At 55.3% G+C, this 24,192-nt stretch overlaps 1 protein-coding gene across 4 annotated transcripts; it reads left to right on the forward strand.

Moving 5' to 3' along the window:
- Positions 1 to 894: 894 nt before the first annotated feature.
- Positions 895 to 23,748, forward strand: LOC306666487 (ephrin-A3). Of its 4 annotated transcripts, none has more exons than XM_079148623.1 (5): positions 895 to 1,073; positions 20,841 to 21,154; positions 21,595 to 21,660; positions 21,845 to 21,922; positions 22,136 to 23,745. In XM_079148623.1, exons 1-5 carry the CDS (start codon positions 961 to 963, stop codon positions 22,264 to 22,266), a joined length of 702 nt encoding a protein of 233 aa, XP_079004749.1. In that variant the 5' UTR covers positions 895 to 960; the 3' UTR covers positions 22,267 to 23,745. The 4 variants fall into 4 exon arrangements, with proteins under 4 accessions (XP_079004749.1, XP_079004748.1, XP_079004747.1 ...); XM_079148620.1 differs by lacking the exon at positions 895 to 1,073 and adding an exon at positions 14,637 to 14,854 and having other exon boundaries at positions 22,136 to 23,740; XM_079148622.1 differs by lacking the exons at positions 20,841 to 21,154; positions 21,595 to 21,660; positions 21,845 to 21,922; positions 22,136 to 23,745 and adding exons at positions 3,330 to 3,625; positions 4,025 to 4,093; positions 4,538 to 5,262.
- Positions 23,749 to 24,192: the final 444 nt, after the last annotated feature.

Raw genomic sequence — 24,192 nt, forward strand, 5'->3', positions numbered from 1 at the left:
GACCTGTGGCTGGGAAAAGTGGATCTAACTGGTATTCTCAGAGCCCCGGAGCCGGGGCGGAGCGGGGCGGCGGCTCCCACGATCCCAAGGCCGCGCACCTGCCTCCTCCTGCTCCCCCGCCCCCACCTGAGGGCTCAGGAACAAAGGTGCTTTGTACAGGCCGCAACCACCTCATCACTTCGTCCTCGGGATGGGTCCGCGTGGGCCCCCTGCCCAGAATGAAGGTGTGGGACGGAAAGGGACAGGTGCCAACCCCAAAGTGGGCATCTAGCACACCACCTAGGGTTCTGTGGGAACAGGTGTGTCCGATAGAAGGCTCGTCTCACTAGCCCTTCTCACTAGCCTTATATGTGCAAAGAAAAAGGGATGGCTGAACATTAAGGTGGCTGGACATGCTTGGTGGATCCTTTCTCGTGCCTCATTTTCCCCTATCTGGGAAAAGGGTGTATGCTCGTTTTAAAATTCCCAAACTTCCTTCCTTCTCTCTTTCATTAGATTGAGTCCTGCTAAATTGCCCAAGCTGCCTCAGATTTCTGGGCTCAAGTGATCCTCCTCTGGAGTATCTGAGACTACAGGTGCGGGCCACCGCGCCAGCCTCCCAAATTTCTAATAAGGCTTTCTACCTTATACTAATAAGACAAGAAAGACCAGACCTTCCCTCAAAAATTCTTAGTGGAATGCGTCCCTCCTTCTCGCCCGGTGGCAGTGCGGTGCAGCCTCAGTAGAATCTTTGGCTAACCTAGCGCGGGATACGGTGCACAAAGGGTTAACAAGAGTTGGCTCGGATGTAGAGGCGGAGACAGGTTTTCATTGGTGGAAAGTTATCAGGGGCGTGGCCCGGAGTCTCCGCACCACCCCCCCTTTCTACCCCCCCCCCCCCCTCCACTTTGTACCTTTCTCGCTCAGACTGCGAAGCGGGCCGGGACCCGCCGGACCAGACCAGACCGGACCCTGGGGGCGATGCGGCTGCTGCCCCTGCTGCGGACTGTCCTCTGGGCCGCGCTCCTCAGTTCCCCTCTGCCGGGGGGCTCCAGCCTCCGCCACCCCATCTACTGGAACTCCAGTAACCCCAGGTAGCCGGGCCGAACCAGGCGAGCGCCTAGTCGGGCCTGCGCGCTCCCGGGCTATGCGCGCGCCCTCCACTCGCTCTTTGCGCGGCGCCGCCTAAGCCCGGCGGCGCGCCGGGGCTCCTTTGTTTGAGCCGGCGGGGGAGGGGGAAAGGGGGAGGGGCGAGGCGCGCCCCGGGTCTCCCCCCTCCCGCACATGTTGGGGGGCGGGCGGAGGACCCCAGCCCTGGCCGAGGTCAGTGGAGTCTGGGAGCGTGGAGCTGGGGGGCCTCGACCTGCATTCCGGGCCCCGCCCCCCTCTCTTCTCTTGCAATCCCCAGCCTCTGGCCAGCCTGAGTTAGGGTGGACCGACTGAGAATGAGGGAGGGGGCTTTACTCTTGTGAAAGAGTGTAGGTTACTCTCCAGCTTGCTGAGCCTCCTCTGGCTCTCTGGCTCCTGATCTCATTCAGTATCTCTCCTTTCATCTGGTCCTTCTATTTCTGTCCGGTCTCGACCCTGCCCTACTAGCTTAATCACCTTTGGGCAGGTTGTTTGACCTCCCTAACCTCAGTTATGTCACCTGCAAAATGGGCTAATAATACCTAGCATCCTGGGAAGTCAGGCAGAGTAACTGAGGTCATGCATGTGAAAAAATGGTGCAAGCTGTTCATATACAAACGATTCTTTCTCTCTCCTAAGCTGTCTTTCTTTGAACCTCAGTATTTTTTGCTGTTTCCACCCTCCTCCCCAATTCTCCCTGCCTCTCTGCCTTCCCCATCTGTTTTCCTTTCTGATTTTCTACTTCAGACAATCTGTGACTGTTTATTCACTAACATTTAATAAGCACATACTGTGTGCCTGGACCTGTGCTAGGTCGCTGGGAATTAGCTCAATGAGAAGACTAAGACCCTGTGCTCTGGGAGTGCTCAGATCCAAGAAAGGGCAGGGGTAAAGTCACTACAATACTAGTAACAGTGATAAAAGCTATTGTCCTCCAACTGAATTCTCTGTTCCAGAACAGAACCTCTGAACCACTTGAGGACCTGTTAAAATTTTATGTTCTAGCCCCAACCCTGAGGTTTCAGGCTCATTTATGCAATCCACGAATTTCACTGAACTGTCCTTGTGCCGGGCACCTTTTTAGGCACTGGGGTTGAGATAGAACAAAACATGCAAAGACCCTGTCCTTGCTCCGCTTATGTGTAGTAAGTCTCTTTTGAGCCCAGGAATATGCCTATATCACTGTACTGGAGAGTGAATCCAGGGGTGCTGTACAACTGAGTTACACCCCCAGCACTTTTGTAAATTTTTATTTCAAGACAGAGTCTTGCTAAATTGCCAAGGCTGGCCTCACTTGTCATCCTCATGCCTCAGCCTCCTGAGTCAATGGGATTACAGGCCTGGGCCACTGCTCTTGGCAGGAATCTTCCTTTCTAATTAGACCTCTTGATGCAGGTGGTCTTTGGACCACCCATTGAGGGACTCTTGGAGGCCTTTCATAAATCAAGTTTCACTGTGTGTGTGTTGTGTGTGTGTAGGGGTCAGGGTAGTGGCTCATTCAGTATTTGGTTCTGTTGGAGAGTAGCCTGTCCAGCCTTCCTACCTGTATTAGCTCCTTCGGGCAGCTCCTAAAGGGTGAGGAAGGGGATCCAGAGAAGGCTGAAGATTGGGTAGTGTGTGGAGGGGGCTTCTTTACATGCCAGGCACCTACTTGCCCTGGCCCCCCAAAAAATGGAGCCACCTAATACCCACACCTCATTCTTTTCTTCTCATATTCCTTTTACTCTCCAGTTGAGGTCTAAAGGGATTAAGGATTCTTGCATTCCCCACCTTCATCGCTTTCTGTACCTGCTCTATGTGTCATACCTGGTTCCCTAGCCCCCCCACCACCCCACCTCAGCATCTTCACAGAATCCATCCACCTAACACTTACCAAGCACAGGTGTGGAGCCAGGCTGCGTGGGCATCAGGGCTAGAGAGGTAGGTAGCAGCTCCAACCTGAAAGGTAGGGCTAGTGGCTGGTTTCCTCCCGTATAAAGAAGCCATATTCCAGGGACCCTGTGGTCCCTTAACCTCTGTGAACCTGTGGATTGATCAGCCCACCTGATCCTTGCACTCTGGTGAGATTTTTCATTCTGGGGCACTCAGGCCTTCCCAAGCTCTCCATCTCTGGTGGGTGGGAGAGGGGCTGGCAGGGAACTTTGAGGAGGTGCATCCCTGACCTTCACACCCTAGTTGTGCTGTGCCATCACTTCTCAGCCCATGCTACCTTGTGCCCACAGGCTGCTTCGAGGAGACGCTGTGGTGGAGCTGGGTCTCAACGATTACCTAGACATCTTCTGCCCACACTATGAAAGCCCAGGGCCCCCTGAGGGCCCTGAGACCTTTGCTTTATACATGGTGGACTGGCCTGGCTATAAGGCCTGCCGGGCAGAAGGAGCAAACGCCTTCCAGCGCTGGAAGTGTTCCCTGCCCTTCGCTCCCTTTGGCCCTGTTCGGTTCTCAGAGAAGATTCAGCGCTTCACACCTTTCTCCCTGGGCTTCGAGTTCCTGCCTGGAGAGACTTACTACTACATCTGTGAGTGATGAAGGACACACTGCACACCTGTTGGGAAAGGTGGGGAGAGGAATAGGGCTACCTTTGCTATGGTCCAGTGGAAGTTCTGCTACCCAAGACTGAGTAGGGGACAGGTAAAGTGAGTGAGGAATAGGGTTCCCTGCCTTTGCTATGGTCCAGGGAAAGTCCCGCTACCCAAGATTGAGTAGTGGACAGGTAAAGTGTGTAGCTGGCTGGAAGGAAGCTGGGGCTAGGGAAATGCAGAGAGGTGTGGATGGGGTACTACCTGAGTTTGGCACCAAAATAAGGAAAAGCTTTCCAGGGACTAGAGAGAGGAGAAGCTGGAAGGGTCTAAAACAGTCTAAGGCATAGGAAGGGGCCATTCCCTGCGCTAACTTCTTCCTCCCGATTTCCTACCAGCGGTGCCGACTCCGGAGAGTCCCGGCCAGTGCTTGAGGCTCCAGGTGTCTGTCTGCTGCAAGGAGAGCAGTAAGTGGGTGGGGCAGTGGGGAGCAACCCTTCAGGCTCCTGAGAAGGTGGGAAGGAGGGGGGAGAATCTAGGAGTATCAGGCTCTAAGGGGTCCAGGTCCAGCTTCAAGTTGTGACCTTTTCTCCCCCATTTAGCCATGTGGGAGCTTCTGCTGCACCCCTCTTTAAGCTGAGCTGAGGGAATGGGGTCTCCTGGGCAAAGTCCTTCAAGACCTTAACTGGACAGGCTGTCTTTAGTGGAGGAGACTTGAAAGGTGGGGAGACTATTGGTTGTCTTTATTTGGGGGAGACTTGGAAGTTGGGGATAGAAAGGATGAGGTAGTAGATCATGGGAGGGCACCAACTGGTTTGGAAGACTCTAGTGAACAGCTAATGGAAAGGTCAGAAAGGAGGGCTGCTTAAGAAGTGGGAGGACCCATCAGTGCCACCCCCTCCTCCTTACAGGGTCTGAGTCAGCCCATCCTGTTGGGAGCCCTGGAGAGAGTGGCACTTCAGGGTGGCGAGGGGGACATGCTCCCAGCCCCCTCTGTCTCTTGCTGCTGCTGCTGCTCCCCATATTGCGTCTCCTTCGAGTTCTGTGAGCCAAGCAGACCTTCCCTGCCACCCCATGGAGCCAGAGCCTTCCCAAGACCCTCTTGGGGAAGGGGTCCCTGCCACCTGCGCTGGGGATGCCAAGCCAGACAGACATTGATTGGGAAAGTTAGAGGGTCTGAGGTGACCCCTATGGGAGCCTTGCCCCCTCATCACAAGCTGAAGAAGAGCTTCTTCAAGGGAGCTGCAGACAGCCCTTGGCACCCCAGAGGAGAACCAGGATAAACAGAGGCTTTGTCAGTGGCTTTGATGATCTTATCCCCTCCCCCAAGAAGATTGGAATTTGGTGGGATGGAATCCTTGAGCTACTAGGGGCCAAGGCAGAAGACTTGGGGACAGGTGGATTGCTGGCCCAGAGCAAAGGAGAAGCCCTGCTTTTTGTGCCCTTTAGGCTTCTTTCCTGGGGCAGCATCTTGCCCTCCCCAGGGGGTCACTCACTTGTCTTCTGTGAAGACGGACTTGTCATGAGGTTGAATTTCATGCCAGTTTGTATTTTTATAAAGTGTCTGGACCAAGCCTTCAATAAAGCACCCATCTTTCTGTTGCCCTTCCTAACCTACTGCCCTCTGGCTCCTTCCCTGACACGAGGACTCCCTGCAGCATGTACTCTCAGCTTGACTTGGCCTGACCTCCATGCCAGCTGTGCCCAGGCCATCTATGCCAGGCCTCAGTGGGCACCCTTCTGGGCAGTGTGGGGTGGGTGCCAGCAGCAGCTGTGGAGCTTGGCACCCTCTTCTACCTCCCTAGCTCGCTTCCTGTGCTGAGGGGGCAGATGCTTCTGACAGCCCACCGGCTTGAGGCACTCCCCAAGCGCTGGCAGCACCTAGCAGGGTGCTAGGGCAAAAGCAAGGGGCAGTAGAAAGACAGCACCACCTGGGTTTCAGAACGCCTGGGTCCCTGAGAGCTGGGCGTCCCTCCCCCTCCCCAAGGGCACTCTGGGCGGTGCCTGGCCTAGAACTGGGAAGGTGGGGTCAGATCAAAGCCTCCTTCCCCAGCGGCCTCTTTGTTCTTCGCTTTTATAAGGAGGAGGGGGTGGGGCTGAGGAGGGAGGGCCCCCTTTGCTCTCTTCCCACCTCTGGAAGGCGAAGCTGTGAACCCCCGAAGCCCAGCCGGGTCCCTCTTTCTGAACGGTGATATGGGTGGAGCCAGGGGAAGGGGTACCCTTTCCCCTGCAGCTGTGCTGTACCCGCCCCAGTGCCCCGCAGCCTCCTCTGGCAAGGTGCCGGCCCGCCTGGCACCAAGCCAGCGATCGATAGGTGGATGTTGTGCTGATTAGCTCGGCTGGGCTGCGGCAGCGAGAGGCAGCGTGTGAACATTGGGGAGGAGGGAGCGGGGAGGGTGCCGGGGGTCCAGGGACCCACCAACACTGAGATGCTGAGATTGCAAACCTTTCCCCCACCGTCTAGCGCACCTAGGTCAGACCTCGGTCCCTCTCTTGAAAGGGGCGGGGCCCTCTGTCTCCCACCGCCAAGCATCCGACTTCGGCAGTCGCCAGTCATGTTAATTCCGTGGCTCTGGCTCAGTCCGGGATGGAGGGCAGCCTCCCCGCATTCCAGGCCACTTTCAGAAAACGCTGTGTCTGTAGGTGCGTGTCCCTGCATAGTTTTGTGTTAGGGCCCTCACCCCAAACCTTGATTTCTAGCGCGGACTGAGGCGCGGAGGAGAGGGTGGAGCTAAGCTGAAGGAGCTATGGCCGAGTCTTCTAGTTCTGGGTTCGAGTTCCGTCTTTACAGTCATCCATGAAGGTGTCAGTATGTTGCCATGGAAACCGACTGCACTGGTGCCTCCTTCCCTCACCAGAGAAATCAGCCCGGGCTGGCCGGGGACGACTGAGTAGCAGCCCATGCCCAGGATTCCGAACTTCCAGGGTCTCACCCTGCTCCCTGCGGCCCCAGACACCCGCTCTTCGCGGACAGAGATGCGCGCGCTCGCTCCGGATCCGGCTGGCGCGCGGATCCGCCACTGATAAGAACGCATGTGCGAAAGAGACTCCAGGCCCAGTCGTCTTTCCCTGCACTCAGACACACGCCCTCACTCAAGTCAGACGCGCACACTTGACACAGACACACGCCCTCGCCGGCCGCCCAGCTCCCTGCAGGTGCGAGGGCGGATACCTCGGTGACCGCAGGAGCTGTGTTAGGGGCTCTCAAACTCAGCCCACCTGGCCGCAGGCGCTCAGGCCAAGCCGGCACTCCTTACAGTCGCCTTCCTCACTGACCGGACCCTGCGTAGATGATTGTTTCAGGACCGGGGCCCTCCCCAGCAGAGAACTAGGGCCGAGTCGGCTCATGAGGCCGAGACTGGCTGAAGGCGCTGGGCACCCAGCCCTGCCCACGAGAAATCCTCGAGGCGTGTTCCAGGGCGCGGTTCCAGGAGTCTAGGCAGGCCTGCAAGTTTTGGGGCGTCACCGATCTCCCCTAAACTCAACGGCATTAGCTGAGGGTGGGGCCCTCAAATTGCTGGGCCTGCCCTAGTCTCCAAACAAGACTCAAAAACTCCACTTATCCTTACCTCGCCCTATTTCCCTTGGCCTGAAAGCCAAGAGCCCAAGTGTCTGCGACCCGGATCCTGCTTCACACTTTCTAAGGTTACAAATCGCCCTTTCCCCCTCAAAAGTAACCCTCTTCTTCTTCTGTAATCCTCTCCTACTTCCCTTTCATTATTTCCTTCTTTGCTCATTAGTGCATTCAGCACATTGTAAGTTCGTGGCCCTCCCTTCTTTCAGTCAGCCTGGCTAGCTGGGGTCGTCGGGGGATCCCCAGCTGTGACGCAGTTGAAAAGGGTGCGCTTGGTATTCCAAATAGCCAATAGATCCCCGGGCCTGGGGCATGAGGTCATCAGCACTAGTGCCCATTGGTTCAGGCCTGGAAGTGAAGAGGGGGTCCCCATAGCAACCGACGGTGCGTCCGAGCGCATAACCTGGAGAGTGGTGGTTGCCCCAGCTGCTTCCTCAGCTTAGGTGGGTGGTTGGGTTAGGGCCAGGAAGCTGGGGTGGAGCTCAGCTTCCCAGGTCCTGCAGCCCTGACCTAACCAATCACTTATCTTTAGAGACCCTTTTTCTCTAAGTAATGGTCAGCCACTTAAACCCAGAAAGGTTAGGAGAGGGTTACTGGTGGCAGCGATGGGGTTCTGGGTGCAGAGCCGCTGCCACCCGGAATGTCAATTCCCAGATCCTTGTGTTCATCTGCATATCGTCTGCATCTAATTTGCATTCTCTTCATTTAAGGTCAAATTGGGCAGACATCTCCACATCCCCAGCCCTGTCGGCTTGTCTGTATCTGGAATCTATCCCTTGGTAGCTCTCTAATCTATTCCTCTGTTGTCTCACTCCATGCCCCACCCCTCCTCCCACTCTCCAATGTCTCCTAGAGGTGGGAGGGGGCGAAGCATAGCTAAAGGAGAAAGGATAAGGAGGCTGCCTCTCCCTCTGGATGTTTGGTGACAGATGGGGAGTGTTGGTCTGTACTGCCTGGAGACTAAATTGGCAAAGCAAGTGGTGGGGGAAGGTGCCCCAGCTGGGTTGAGGGTCTCCAGGGCCAAATCACCAACAGGCCTGGTGGGGTGCTGAAGCTAGGGATGCCTGGTTCCAGCAAGGGGCAGGCCTGCCCACCTGTCTGATGCCACAGCAGCTTCCTTCCTCCAATTAAACACTAATGAGGTGTTATTAACCCTTACCTTGCCTACCAGCCCTCAGGTGGGACTCAAATTCATAGTTTCACACTGAGGGGAAAAGGGGGAAATGAGGACCTTTGTGGAAGCTGAGAAACAGTGAGGTCAGGCACCTGGAAACCAGAAGGCAAGGCCAGAGGCATGGATACCACCCACTGGTTATACTCTATGGGTTTCTGAGGGATTCTAGGAATGAGTGTCCATTCTCCAAATCCACTTATTCTTTTGTTCATTGACTCACAATTAGTTAGTAAGCACCTCACCTACTAATGAAATACCAGGTTGCATGCTAGATGTTGGAGATACACACTTGCTTGAGACAAGATCCCTTCCCTTAAGTAATCTTAAGAGACAAACTGGCCACTGAATACTTACAATGCAAAGTACAATTACTCATATAGAGCCACATACAAATACTAGAGGAACACAGGGGAAATGGGTCATCAGAGATGGCTTTGATTTTGAAGGATTAAGTTATGGCAGGGAGATGTGTGCAGCTAATAATAATATTTGTGAAGTTGACACAGTGTGAGTCCATGTTTACATGTGTTTTCAGGACTGTTGGTGTCTACTTTTGCAGAGCTGTATGTTTTGCATCTGCATGTATGTTTGTGAGTGTGTATGTACCTTTCCTGGATTTCTCTATGTCTGGAATCCCTTCTTCTGAACACATATTGTGGTTTTGTTACAGATCAATGTTTGCTGTGAAGCTCTTGTGCAGATTGGCCTGAACCTGCCCAGCCCAGGGGAGGGGAAGTGGAGAACTGATGTTGGCTTCTTGGGAAGGGGTGGGCAGATAGATCTTCACACCTGGGGACCCAGACTCCTGGCTCCCCAGTGGCTGTAGTCAGGCCAAGAGAGGCAAAAGACTGAACTCCAGGCTGCAGTGTGGTGTGTCTGGGTCATAGACCCCTCTGCCCTCGATTCCCCAGAGGAGAGATGAGGGTTACAGATACCAATCCCCACCAAGATCCCAGGCCCCCTCCCCCAGCCTGTTCTGTCTGCGGAGGAGCAGGCCCGCTCAGACCTGCCTGCTGGCTCTCTCCTGCAGTGAACGGATCCTTTCCAGGGGACACGAGAGGGCTGGGGAATGCTAGGGCCTATTGGGAAGATTCCAGATACTCCACCCCAGCCCTCCAAGGCTCTCTGCAACCTGGATTCTCCCCACCCACTCTGGGATGCCACTTTTCTGGGCTTTGCCCAGACACAGTCATCTTTGCTGGGGAAGCCCTTGATGGTAAGGCAGAAGGAGGGGGCTGGAGCTCTGGCATTGAAGACTAGCTGGGATGGGTTTTGGTTCTGCCCAAAGACCTCTATTCCATTTCCCTCTTTCTCCTTAACAGTCGCTTTCTAGAAAGTGAAACCTTGGTGAAATCTTGGATCTAGGGAGAGTTTTAGAGGTAAGGAAGAGGCTCTGGGTTCTAAAAAGAAGGTAAAGGATTCCTTCTTCCTCACTGTCAAGGAGGGGTCTTCATTTTTTATAGTAACTTCCTTCTCCCCTCAGTTCATATAATCTTCTTCTACTCCCCAAGCATTAAGTCACCTTTCTCCCTGTGGTAGCTGTTAGAGAAATTTGGAAATGAGGAGGAACAAATGGGAAAGAGAGTCTGTCTGTGACTGGTATAAGTGGGCAGAGCTAGGATATAACTCTTTTTGGAAGAGGGTGCTGGGCTTGAACCCAGGAGCACTCTACCACTGAGCTACACCCCCAGTCCTTTTCATTTTTTATTTTGAGACAGGGTCTTACTAAGTTGCTGAGGCTGACTTGAACTTGTGATCCTCCTACTTCAGCTTCCCAATTTGCTGGGATTACAGGTGTGCCACCATACCAGGCAGGACTTAACTTTGTGGGTGTGGTATGGGGGATTGAACTCAAGGCCCTGCACATGTGAGGCAAGTGCTCTACCACTGAGCTACATCCCCAGCCTTAGGATCTAACTTTTTATTATTTTTTTTATTTTTTTATTTTTTGCTGTAGATGGACAGCATGCCTTTGTTTTATTTATTTATTTCTATGTGGTGCTAAGATCAAACCCAGTGCCTTACAGATGCTAGTAAAGTGCTCTGCCACTGAGCTACAGCCCCAGCCCCAGGAGATAACTCTCAATAAGGATGATGGTATAGCTCAGTGGTAGAGCACTTGCCTAGCATGCAGGAAGCCCTGGGTTCCATCACTAGAAAAAGAATGAAGAAAACACTTCCGCTAATCAAACCCTTTTTGGGCTCTAAACACTGTGTTCAGTGCTTGTCAGATATTGTGGATCTTAACCCTCCTAACAACCACTCCTCAAATAGATGAAATGCTATTATCCCCATTGAATGGATGAGAAAGTAGTCCCAGAGAAATTAATGATCAGCAGGGCCAGAGAGGGGTAGAACTAGCATTCACGCCCAAGCCCACGCTTCTGTGAAGCCATGCTGCCTCCCACCAAGCTTTTTTCAAGGTATGTTAGAAGACTCACACAGTCCTCTAATGCAGCACCCAGAAGTGCCACCCTGCTTCAGGCCTTTTGGCTTGCTGAACTCCTTGAAGGAATCAGGGCATGACTAGAATTCAAGGTCATTGCACCCTGACCTGACCAGTCAAACCTTGCATCCTAATTTCCTATGTCTTGGGCCATGTTGCACTGTGTTCCCCTGCTGTCAGTCATGTGTGTGGTACCATGTCAGCTCAAGGAGGGTAGCACATCACAGAGGCATGCTAACACCCACTCGGAAATCAGGAGACACATGTATCATCCTCTCTGTTGGCACCCAGGTTTCCATGTTAGGATGGCACCAACAGCCTGCCATCCTAGTCCCAGTCCTAGTCCCAGTCCCAGGGCACACACATGGACCCTGTGCAAGGTACATAACCTGTGAATATTTCATGCCTGGAACTGGCGGCTGCTTCTGCTCACATGCGTGCCCGATCTTCCATCTCACAGGCTCCTTGTTTATTTGTTTAATGAATTATTTATCCATACCCCTCTTCCCTCCCGACCTCCCCCTCCCCCAGGCCCTAGCATCCATGATTTATTGAACACAGCTCAGCTCTGTGGTTGCCACCCGCTGTCCCAGGAGCCGCCTTGGGCCACACAGATTGAGATCTCCCTCTGCCCGAGACCTGCTCAGCTCCCTGCTTCCTTGTGTCTTGGGGATGGTGGGGAGTGAAGCGCCCTGTCAGAGAGCTCCCAGGGGGTCTGGGCTCTGTGTTCCTGGAGACATCATGGCAGCCAGTAGTGTTCTGGCAAGCTCCAGGGATGAAGGGAAATGAAGGCAGAGCCTGTAGGTGAGAAGAAAAGAGGCCAGAGGCCCTAGAGAGAGAACTAGTCTTATAGAGACAACCCCAGCCTTGAGAGAGGCCCTCATCTCACAGAGAGATCAGCTGGGTCTTATGCACCAGTGTTTTATATGATAGGCTGCAACCCACTGGGGGAGGTGCAATCAAAAAATTAATTTTATGAGTGTCTATCAGCTTTTCACTTTATTATTTTTTTCATTTCAAGAATACAGAAGCCAGATGCAGTAGTGCATGATCCTAGCAACTTGAGTGGCTGAGGCAGGAGAATCACAAGTTCAAAGCCAGCCTCAGCAACTTAAAAAGACCCTGTCTCAAAATGAAAAATAAAAAGGACTGGGTCAAGCACCCCTGGGTTTAATCCCTGCTACGAAAAAAAAAAAAAAAAAAAAAAGAATAGAGCAGAAGAAAATAAGAGAGAATCCTCTATATTAAGGTTAAGTATTGATTCATAAAACTTACTGTTTCAGTTACAAGTTATTTAGGGTGTGTGTGTGTGTGCACAAACAAGTACACACTGGGTTGCAAATCAAATATGCATTCTACTGTGGGTCATAGTCAGGAATGATTTGAATCACAGACATAAACCAAAGCCTAGACCTCACGGATAGGGGTCTGGATCCTTCCATGACTCAAATGCCACAGAGAGAGGCCTGGACCTTCAGATCAGGTCCCAAGCAGTGGCAGTGGCCCAGATCATATACACAGGGAACTGTTCCTTAGAAAAATCCAGACTCCATCAGTAGAGGCCTATAGACAGGCCTAGGCATTATAGTTGGAGGTGCATATTCTGTAGACAGAACTTCCACACACAGTTGTACAGTTTGTACATAGCACAAAGGAGCCACACAAGGGGCAAGAGGAAGCTGACATCAGCCCAAGCTCCCTCACTAAGATAGGGAGAAACATAGGGCCACCTCCCACTGAAGGAAGCAACACCTTTCTTTTTTGCACAAAGGGACTGATTGCCAAGAGATGCACCCTCGGGACTGAGTCTGCATAGAGGGGTGCTTTTTCTAATCCACATAAAGGTCCAAATAAGTCAGCAGCCCTGTGAACAGAGGCCTAGATAGTCAAAGCATCAGATCCCATGGACACAGGAGTAGGTCCACAGAGAATACCTCAACTCAAAACCCAGGTTTGAACCCCATAAAGAAAGTGACTTAAATCCTACACAGAGGGTTCCAGATTCAAGGGGAAGGGTTCAGTTATTATTGGAAGGAAGATGTGGGTGTACTAGATTCTAAAGAAGAGTATCTGGGCCTTACAGAAAAGGGTCCAAATCTTTAAGCAGGACCCAAATTCTATAAGCAGGGATTTAAGATTTCAAAAATGGAATCTAAAGTCCTGGACAAAGCAGCAAGCTCCCACTCACTGTGAATATGGACAGCCTCTCTGCCAACTGTGGGCCCAACACAGAGAAGCCTACCTTTGTGGAGCGGGGCATATGGATAGGGACTGGGATTTGTGGCCCCTGGAGTAGGCAGGTTAGCATCATTTGGGTAAAACAAGTCTCCCAGGGATGAGGAGTCTGGGGGCAGGGAGAGCTGTTTGCAAAGTCCCCCACTCCCATCCCAAGGGGCCTAATTTATTTTCTGGCTCCTAAGAAGAGAGATCTCCTGGGGTAGAGAGAAACCTAGAGAGGATAGAGGTTGTTCTTGCCTGGTAGCGGTCATACAACCTATTCTGGATGGTATTTCCCCTCCCCCAAACCCAGCACCTGAGACTGCCTTGGGGTCAGGACCCTGTCCTGGCAAGGATAAGCAGATGGAAGGTGCCTGTGTATCCTCTCTCCTAAAGCACAAAAGCAAAATAGCATCATGCCTGCCTCCCTGGCCACAGGTGGGAGGAGTGGATCTTGGGAACCCAACTTAACCTGGTTCTGCCCAGTCACTCGTAGGCTGATCCTCTCCAAAAGAAAAGTGATAAAGACAGACAACTTAAAGATCTACATTCTGGATCCTTCCCCCGAATTCCTACTTCCTGGGGAAAAAAGTGTGAGTGTCAGAGGGTGAATGTGGGTTTGTGTGTGTGTCATTTGTGTGCATGTATGAGTCTGGGTGTGTGCTTGTCTCTGTGTATCTACAGACCTGTTTCTTCAGAACTCTAGTTGTCTGGTACTAAATATACCTATGTGTGTCTGTATGTCTGTATATCAGGTGTCTGTGTTTCTATGGTTTTTGCCTCTGGGTGTTTGTGAGATGTGTGTGCTTGGGTGTCCCTGTGAGGACAATGGCTGTGGTGAGAGCTGAAATACAAGGTGATCTACTTTCTGCCCTCAGAATTAGCATCTTTGTGAGTAGAAGTGGGAATGCCTGGGGACACCAATGGCCCACCTGGAGGGAGCCTGCCTTCGAGCAAGTGAGGAGCCCTTTGTACATGTCCAGGAAAGCCTGCTTGGTTTCACCTGGCTCTTGCCCTGATCCACCCCTATGCCTTGGGCTCTCAACTGCAGAGACCCTTCTTGTATCCAGTACTGACATTCTTGGGGGCTCAGTTCCACTCCACCTCCAAGGAAAACAAGCCTCATGCTCTTCTGGGGGCTTCAGGTCACGTGCTGTCAGGCCCTTGGTGTCAGCTGAGGGCTTCTCTATCACTCTTCTGTGCACACCTGACTCATGCACAAGGAAGAGTGGCATGGAGGGAGCAGAGGGCCCAATTCTTCAGACAGGAAGGAAGTCTAGTCCTAATTATTCAGAACCGGACCCCCAGCTTCTTCTCGAGACTCCTTCTCTCTAACCCAGAAATGAATGGGCCCACAATCCCAAATCCTTCTCTTGTGAATTCCAACCTAGAGGGAGCAAAACAACCTAAGTGTGCGCTGGTCGTTCCGAAGAGTTAGGACGACCAGGCCCCCCACCCCGCCCCCAGTCACCGCTTCCCACGCGCCGCACGCTCCCGGCTCAAGCGGGGCGGGGCCTGGCGGGAGCGCGCCAGGGGCGGGGCTACGGGGCGCGCCCAGAGGGCGGAGGGTAGCGCTGTGGGCGTGGCCTAAAGCTGGGGGCCGGCGGCGGCGGCAGCAGGGAGCTGGGAAGCTGAGAAGCCGGGAGCGCGGGGCTCAGTCGGGGGGCGGCGGCGGCGGCGGCTCCGGGGATGGCGGCGGCTCCGCTGCTGCTGCTGCTGCTGCTCGTGCCCGTGCCGCTGCTGCCGCTGCTGGCCCAGGGGCCCGGGGGGGCGCTGGGAAACCGGCATGCGGTGTACTGGAACAGCTCCAACCAGCAGTGAGTTGGGGGCCCAGGGAACCCGCGCGTCCCGTGTCAGTGAGGGGGGGAGTTGGTGGGCCCAGGAAGTCCTGGGGGAACACGGGGTGGGAGTCCTGGGAGATCAGCTGGGGGCTGGGACGCGAAGGAGAGGGGAATGCACTCTGTGGGCGTCTATGAAACTCGGGGGGGGGCTGTCTGAGAGGCTGTTGGTGTATAGTAAGGAGCGCTCAGGCCGTACGGAGGAGTCTGCTGGGAGCCCCCACCCCATGTTGGCCTCTCTCCACACCCACCTCTGGAATAGTGTACCCCTGCCCCATACCTCCCCATCTTCACTCCCTTTGGTTGGACTGGCATCTGGGGGTACTGGTATGCTAGGGATAGGCCGCCGCATTTAGGGGCCCAGGGATGACCTGTTTTTGGCCATGAGGGTTTCAAGGGGTTCTGTCTAGGACTCTTGCTTTTAAAAGTGGGGTGCAGAGCTGAGGCAGGGAGCACGACCAGCGCCTTCCCAGACCAAAGGGGAATGGGTTGCCCGGCTTGTGTGGATAAACCCCGCTGGGGTGTACTGGGACTGGGTCGCCGAGTTGGGGAGTGCTGCTTGGTTAGGACAGGAACGTGGGGTACCGGTGAGAGGGAAGAAGGTAGGGAGATGTCGGCGAGTCACACACGCAACACACACACACCCGGGCTGTGGACGGCGTATGGCACCAAGTGTGAGCGGGCGTGCGCGGCTGTCAGTGTGCGTGTGTGTCTGTGTGTGATTTGTGTGTCTGCGTCGGCGATCGTCTGGGGGTGGGAACGGGCGGCGGACTGGGGAGGGGGCTGCGGTCGGAGTCCGCGTGGCCGGCATCGTCTGGGTTGGGGTGGCTGTTGGCGCCGCCGCGGTCTGGACGAGTGTCGGGGCCGCCGTGTGGTTTCCCGGGGTGTGTGGCGCGGCGGCCGGGTGCCGGCTGCGGGGCCGGGTCCTCATTCTGCTCAGTCCTTGCTGCCCTTGTCTTCTCCTCCCCGCGGAGCCGCCGTGTGTATCACCCTTGGCCGCCTCAGTGTGTGTCTGTGTTGGTAGGGGGGATCCCCGGGGACGTGGGGGGTCACTGTCACACCTGTCCGGGCGGTGCCGGCAGCACGGTCTCTGGGTCCCCACCGTGAGGGCGACTAGGGAGCAAATGGTGAGACCCCTGGGGAGACGACCGGGAGGGCCTGGCGGCCGCGACCCCCAACCTTCCAGGGGAGGGGCTGTCGCTTGCCGCTCCGCTCTTTGTTGTTTGGGGCTCTGCGCCTCCCCCTCTCTCCCTCCTCGCGCCCAGAGTGTCAGACTGGGGGTGGGGATGAGCCAAGACGCCCCCCTCTCGCTTCCCATGGAAACCTCGGGGGTGGGGATGCGGCCCCTCCCCCCCGGAGCGGGACTCCAAGATCTCCGGGGGGCGCTGAGGGTTGACTTCTCTGCTGTATCAAGCTCGTCCCCCTCCCCCAGACTCACGTCCGACCCCCGCTCTGGTAGAGTCTGGCCGAGAGTGGAGTGTTCGCAGGTTCCCCGCCACCCTCGAGCACCCCCACGTTCTTAGGGGAAGCCGGAGCCGAAGAGATGCGGGAATGGCCTTGTGGGGGGGTGTTGATCCGACTCTCCTCCCCCGCATACACCTGGGCGCAGGTGAAAGCTCCGGAAGGAGGTGGGGGTGCCGGGTTCAGGGAGCCTCTTTTCCCGTGCGGGCCTGGACCGGCAGAGGTAGGAGGGGGCATGCACCCGGCCAGGAGGCTGCTGCCGCCCCCGCCTCGCTTCCCGGGCCTTTGTTGCCGCTGCGCCCGGGCTCCCCGGCTCCCTCACTGCGGCAGCCGCGGCCCCATAAATCGTGAGAGCGACGTGCTCCGGAGCCGAGAGTGGAGAGGGCCGGGGAGCTGGGGGCGGGGCCCGGCCGAGCCACAGGCTCCCTCGCCCCCTCCCCCCAAGTCACGTGAGCTGGCTCCTGGCTCCCACCTCCCGTCACGTGCGGAGGGTCTCTGCCCCTTGGGGTCACGTGGGAGGGTCTCACGACCCCGCCTCCTGGGGTCACGTGAGAGGGTGCTGGTGGGACACGTGCAGCGGCCTCCTTTGACAGATCTGGGGGCAGTACCCTGCACAACAGCCACGACCTAGCTCTCTGGCCCCCATTTAGCCCCTCTGTCTAGGCCCCTGGAATAGGAAAGACCTGTTCCCTGCCTGCCCCAGAAACTAGGGATGGAAGGACTCTGTTGGAGGAAAGCATGAGAATGTGAGGTTGAGGGGCCCCCTGACCCCAGAAGTGAATTTGGAAGGGGGGAGAGCTGATGGCCAAATATATGCCCCCCGCCTTGTGCTTCATTTCTTTGCAGAACTAAGCAGAGGGGTTGGTCCTGGTCCCTGTCTGAAGAAGCCTCAGGAACATCATTCTGTAGCTGTCCCCTTACCTTTCTCTATCTCTGAAATGTTTGTTGCTGATCCCTTTCATTCACACATTCATTTAACAAATATTTATTGAGGCTCTACTACGTCCCTGATGGTCTTATCTGTTTTCTCTCCGTTGCCTGTGTCCCCGAGTCTCTCCTTTGCGTTTCCCTGTCTCCATCTCTACTATCTGTGGCCTCTCTGAATCAGCCTCAGGATCTCTCCCGTTTTCCAAGTCTCTCTCCGTTCTCATTCTGTTCTTCCTTCTCTCGGTTTCTGGTTTCCTCTCCTGCTGTTTCTCCCTCCCTTTCCCTTCTCAGTGAATCCGGTCTCTGTTCATCTCCCCTTCCGTGTGTGTGTGTGTGTGTGTGTGTGTGTGTGTGTGTGTGTGTCTCTCACTCCATCTCGGTATGTCTCGCTTTCGGCGGGTCTCTCGCTCTTCTCCGCCGCTGCAGATCAATAAACCTTCGCCGCCGCCGCCGCCGCCGCCGCCGCTGTCGCAGGGACGAGGGGCGGGGGTGTCAGGCATGCTGATTCTCCTCCACCCGACGCGGCCTGGGGAAGCCCCAGGCCCAGAACCAGGCTGACAAGACCCGGACCCGCGGAGTGTGGAGGCCAAGGGTGCCTGAGGGGCGCGGTGGTGTCATCGTGCACGCGCCTCCCCGCGATCATTCCCCCCGCGGCCGCCGCCACCACACCACCACCACACCACCACCACCACCCCCCAAACCCCGGCGTGCAGACCCCACGCCGCGCACACGTGGTCTGGCCTCGCCTGCTGGAGCGGGCGGCGCGCGGCCTCGGGGGCGCGCGCTAAAGGGAAGAACCGGGTCTCTTACATCTCTTCTCCACTCCCTTAACTCTGCATCCGGGCGTCTAAGGCCAGGGACAGGGATTTAGCAAGTTCGGAGCCCCATGGGATCCTTTCCATACTCCCTAGTCTTGTTAGACACCCTGTTTACCTGTCCCTAATTGCCCCGGGGGGAGAAGCTTGCTCCTTCCGGGCTCTCCCCGCTGCCCACCCAGCCCCCTCTGCAGACACTCAGGGCGGAGTGGGGTCAGGCACCTCGAGGAGGAGTAAGGGGGTCGAGAGATGCGCCTCGAGGGTGGTGCGAGCAGGGAGAAACTGAAATAACTGGGCGAGGGGGCACCCGATCTAGATAGGTGTGGACACTCTCTGTTGAGAGAGGTAGGATTGCAACGTGAGGGTGGAAGGCGGCGGATAGAAAACTGCTTGAAGGCGCAGGACACTACAGTCCCCAAATGCCAACCCACCCTAACATGGGGGTGTGGGGCCCTGGAGGAGGAGTTACTGCGGAGCTATGCTGGGACTTGGCGGCACCTCCCTCTTCACTGTCTGGGCGAAGGAGGATGACATTCAATTAAAGCGCCCAAGTCAAACAGACAGGTCTTGTCGGAGTTGCGCTAGGGACTCCTGGCCAGCCCTTCTGCTGCAGATCCCCCTCCCCCGCCCCTCGTCCGCCTGATACCAAATGGGCACAGACATCCCACCGGCAATTTTTCTCCTACATACCCAGCTTTGGGGGTACATTTCAGGGTTTATCCTGCCACCTAGCACAGGGATAGGTAAGAAGTGGCTTCTCTTTCCTTGTGGTCACCCAGTAACCTGGTCCCACCCTCTTGAGGAAACCAAGGTACCTGTAGGAATATCTCTGGAGCTGGCCTTGCTCCCTACTGGAATGGGTTGTGTGGTAGGAGGAACTCGGTAGTGAAACAGGGAGGGGCTACTTCAGAATGGGACTGGAAACATGGGCGCGGCACAAGGACAGAGGCCCTAGTGTGGCTGTGCAACTGCTCCTCGCCTGGCACCCTACCACTGGTGAGCCCCCTCCCCAGAGCCTGAGGGGAGGAACAGGAGACTGTGGGGTTGGGATGGACAGGCAAGCCTGGGGAGGCAGCTGGGAGCCAGGCCTGGTCTAACCCGTTTTCCTGCTCCCAATGCCCCAGGCTGAGACTCCTGCCCACCTGAGTGCCAGGGCCAGGGAGGGGCCTGAGTGACCCATCACTCCCATGGGAACCAAGTGGGACTGGTGGCATTCCTGATGACTCAAGGAGGCTGTACCCATGCTCACTGTGGTGCCCAAACACAGGCTCTCTCTCACCTATCTACCTCACTGCCAGGTTTGGAAGGGGTTGCTTGGGGAGGGGGCAGCACGGGGAAAGCCAAGGGAGTAGGATAAGGTGGGGGAAGGACCCTCAAGGCCCCATCTCATGCCCTAACCTCCAAGTTCATTTCCCTAATGAATCTAATTACCGTTTATGGAACTGGGTGGTACCTAGTGACATGGAGAGCCAGTCCCTCCCCTCAGGGAGTTCCCAGGGACTAGGGACCCCAGCAGTTTGACATTTTGCTTGGTACCTCATGTCTTCCAGTGTCCACCATACTCCCTTCTCACTGCAATAAGTGTGCATTCTTATCCTGAGGAAGTCAGAGAAAATCCCTGCCCATTCCTCCATGTCCCTCTCTCCACTTAGAGGTTTCTCCCATCAGTACCACAATCAAGGGTGTTCAGACCAGCACTTTGATGGAGACTAGAAAGGCAAGTAGGGATCACTAGGGACCCAGCATCTGCTTCTGTGTCCCAGAGAAGGATCCAAAAAGTGAGAGGCACAGCCATGGTATCTGGGCACTGTGCCCACTACTCTGCTGAGCATGGTTATGGGGGCAGTAGCACCCAGGATAGAGAAAGAAGGGTGTGGGCTGTAGTGAGAAGTTTTGACTGGTTGACATGATGCCACGTGGGGCCTTGGTGCTGAATCCCTCAGATCGCTGATCTGTTGTGTCAGGTTATTGGGGACCTAATTGTCCATGGCCTCCGGGGTGGAGGTAAATTGGGAATCAAGGTACAGAGGTCAGTGATACTGTCCTAGGGATGTCAGAGAGAGACCCTGAGATTGCTGGGGTCAACTAGTACTGGTGTGGGGTTCAGCACACATGCAACTTAGCTTTTCTATGTGTATGCCGCCTTTGAGTAGGCGATGGACATATTTGTACCTGTGCCATAGAACTTGTGCGTGTATATGCATGAAGCCGCCATGCATGCCTATGTGAGGGCAGGTCCTGTCGGACTGGCCTCGGGGCTGGACTGGCAGCAGCAGGGAAGCATGCTGGGAGATGCGATGGCGGGTGTTTCTCACGGAAGGGATGCCTCCCACTTTCACCCTTCGCTTCCATCCTTCTGTCCCTCCTCCCAGCTGGTAAATAAGGGGGGATGGACGGAGGAAACCCGGCCTGGGTCTGGGAGTCGCTGGGGCCTGCGCGGTTTCTGTGGCAACCGAAGCGTACGTTCCCTTCTTCCCTCCGCCCCGCTCCCTCGCCTCTTTTTTCTTTGGGAGTCAGGCTGGGCTTCCCTGCGCCTTTGCTACCCTCTAGTGGCCGTCAGGAGAAAGACCGGCCAAGAAGGCGAGGGCACGGGATAGTGAAGGGACTGGCGGCCTTAGGGCCCTGGGGACAGAGACAAGGCTAAGGCTTGGGAAAAAAAAAAAAAAAAGTTGAGGGACTCAGGGGGAGGTCTGTGGAGCGGTGTCGTGGAAAGTGGGTTGGCTTTTGGGTTTCTTTTCTCTGATCCTCTAACTTTCCCGTAGCCTGCGGCGAGAGGGCTACACCGTGCAGGTGAACGTGAACGACTATCTGGACATTTACTGCCCTCACTACAACAGCTCAGGGGTGGGCCCCGGAGCGGGGCCCGGGCCCGGCGGCGGGGCGGAACAGTATGTGCTGTACATGGTGAGCCGGAGCGGCTACCGCACCTGCAACGCCAGCCAAGGCTTCAAGCGCTGGGAATGCAACCGACCTCACGCCCCCCATAGCCCCATCAAGTTCTCGGAAAAGTTCCAGCGCTACAGCGCCTTCTCGCTGGGCTACGAGTTCCACGCTGGTCACGAATACTACTACATCTGTAAGTGACAGCCCCGGCGGATGGGGTCCAAAAGTTAGTCCGAGTGACAGCCAGGGATATCTGTCATCCCTGCATTGGCCCATACGGCAGTCGCGAGGCTGAGTAGCTGATAGTGAGACCCGGGATGAGCTGTGAGACTGGGGGCTTCAGCTCAGTCATTGTTGTGAGATTAGGAGAGGGGTTTGCTGACAGTCCCAATTTTGGGCTTCAGAGTCACTGTTCCTGTGAGGGACATTTTGGGTCGGGACTTCAGGAGTCTGGTGGGACCAAAGAGGCATCAAGAGCTGATGGCAGAGCCACAGTTACCAATGTCCAAAGGGTAGGGGAGCTAGTGAAGGACGCTGCCCAAAAGACAGTTTGGAGGGAATGAGGAAAGTCTCCCCGTGAGGGCTTGGGGCACAAATTGGATAAAAGCCACTCAGGCTCGGTCTCCTCCCCAGCCACGCCCACCCACAACCTGCACTGGAAGTGTCTGAGGATGAAGGTGTTCGTCTGCTGCGCCTCCAGTGAGTGTCACCGCTCCCAGTCTCACCCCTACCCTTGGCTCCCCTGCTTTGGGGCTCCCCTGGCTTCCTGGGGGTGGGGGCGGAGGGCACAGGCGAAGGGGGCTTGCTCCCCAGCTGTAGCAGGGGGAGGGGGTCCTGGCCCTGACTCTCCCCTCCTCTCTCCCCGACCGCACCCACCCCGCAGCATCGCACTCCGGGGAGAAGCCGGTCCCCACTCTCCCCCAGTTCACCATGGGCCCCAATGTGAAGATCAACGTGCTGGGTGAGTCTGCGCAGCGCCCTCTGGTGGCCACTGCTGGAATCGCAGCCCCCTCCCCTGTGCCTGCTCTTCTTGCATGCTTTTCCCTGGGACACTTATCCTTCCTGCCCCCGTGGGTGGTCATGTCCCTGGCTCCACTTTTGCTGCCGCTGCCGCGTGGCCCAACCGTGACACGCAGCCCAGCCCTCACCAGTCTGTCTATTCATCTATCCACAGAAGACTTTGAGGGCGAGAACCGCCAGGTGCCCAAGCTTGAGAAGAGCATCAGTGGGACCAGCCCCAAGAGGGAACACCTGCCCCTGGCTGTGGGCATCGCCTTCTTCCTCATGACACTCTTGGCCTCTTAGCTCTGTCCCCTGCCTTGGTGAGGAGAGATGGGGCAGGGCTATGAAGGAGCAAGGAGGAAGCCTGGCTGTGGGGCTTGCACCCCTCCTCCCATGGCTGGAAGTGGGGTCTGCACCATACATTGTGCCCACTCCCTCTGCCCCCTCCCTCCAGGTAGGGCACTGTAGTGGACCAGGCACAGGGACAGTCAAAGGTCCCAAGTGGCCTTGTGGCTCTGGTAATGTTTGGTACCAAACTTGGGGGCCCTAAAGGGCAGTTCAGGACGTCCTGCCCCCTGGTACCTTTCCCTGACCCCTGGTGCCCTCCCCTTTTGTCCCCCCAGAGAGACAAAAATGCCCCAGAGAGAACAAGCAAAACATAAAAGGCGCCCCATCACTCTCCCCCGGGGGCAGAACATGGGGAGGGGACTAGATGGGCAAGGGGTAGCACCGCCCGCTGCCCCCTTCCCCTGTTTACAGCAATAAGCATGTCCTCTTCCCCCGCTCCCACCTGCAGGATTGTGGTTTGGATTCAATCCAAGTTTACAAGTAGACACCCCTGGGGAGGCAGGCAGTGGACAGGGGTGGCAAGGGGTGGGCATTGGGGTGCCAGGCAGGCATGTACAGACTCTATATCTCTATATATAATGTACAGACAGAGACCCTCTCCCTCCTTAACCCCAACCTTTCTTGACTTCCCCTTCCAGCTTCAGACCCCTTTCCCACCAGGCTAGGCCCCCCCAACCCCGGGGGACCCCCTGGCCCCTCTTTTGTCTTCTGTGAAGACAGGACCTATGCAACGCACAGACACTTTTGGAGACCGTGAGACAACAATGCCCCTCCCTTCCAGCCCTGAGCCAGGAACCAAATCCCAGGACCTTGCCCTGCCCATCCTACGTGGTCCCCACCCATCCTGGGCCTTTTTCAAGTGCTTTGGCTGTGACTTTCATACTCTGCTCTTAGTCTAAAAAAATAAACTGGAGATAAAAATAACTGAGTGTGTGTGATTTTAAGGGGCCATCACCCTTCTGTTTTCCTGGTTATACCCCACAGGGCACAAGGCCTGGGTTGGGGAGGGGATTCTGAGCCAAAGAGTCCACTGAACTGTGCTGTGGCTTATCTCCTTTGAGAGAGGGAGCTCTGTGGGGAGAGAGCAACAGGAGCTTTAAGTTGGGCCTGATTGACTTTGAGCAAATACCTTAACCTCTCTGGGCCTCAGGTATCCATCCCATCAGACAAACTGGGCCATAACGTATCTCTCAGGGTTGGTGCAAGGATTAAATAACGTGGGGAATTAAAAGCTCTATCAGTAATGGTCTTCTCCTTTTCTTCCCAGTCCGTGATGTTCTTGCCTAGGTTCTTGCCTAGGGTCTTTGGATTTCAGGGGACAAGATAGAAAAAAACCCACATCTTTATTTTCACTTACCTGTACCTAAAATTTAACATTCTCTTTATGTATATGGGCAAAAAAACCCACAGTAGTAATTAATGACCTGTGACTTTGTAACTGACAGAAATCACAGATGTTTTCAGACTGCACTGTAGTTGTTAAAGATATCTCAAAATATCATATACACTCATCACTACTTTGAAATGATCACAGTTGTTAGACCTTTCTTGTCTCTAATGTGTTAATAAAGAAGCATATATATTATTATACCAAAAACGTATATGTTTTGATAACTGTGTTTCAATATAATTGGTTTCCTTTATAACTCTGTAATTTTATTCATGTAAAAACACACCCAATGCTGGGGCTGGGGCTGCACATAACCACAGCACCCTGAAGCCATCAGGAGAGTAAGGGGACAGAGGCTAAAGATGGGAGAGTGTATAAAGCTGTTCGAGGAGTCCAGGCTAGCTGGACACAGTGGCATACTCCTATAATCCTAGCAGTTTGGGAGGCTGAGGCAGGAGGATCACAAGTTCAAAACCAGCCTCAGCAACTTA

This window comes from Sciurus vulgaris (assembly GCF_902686455.1).
Source record: "Sciurus vulgaris genome assembly, chromosome: 1".
NCBI classification, from domain to species: Eukaryota; Metazoa; Chordata; class Mammalia; order Rodentia; family Sciuridae; genus Sciurus; species Sciurus vulgaris.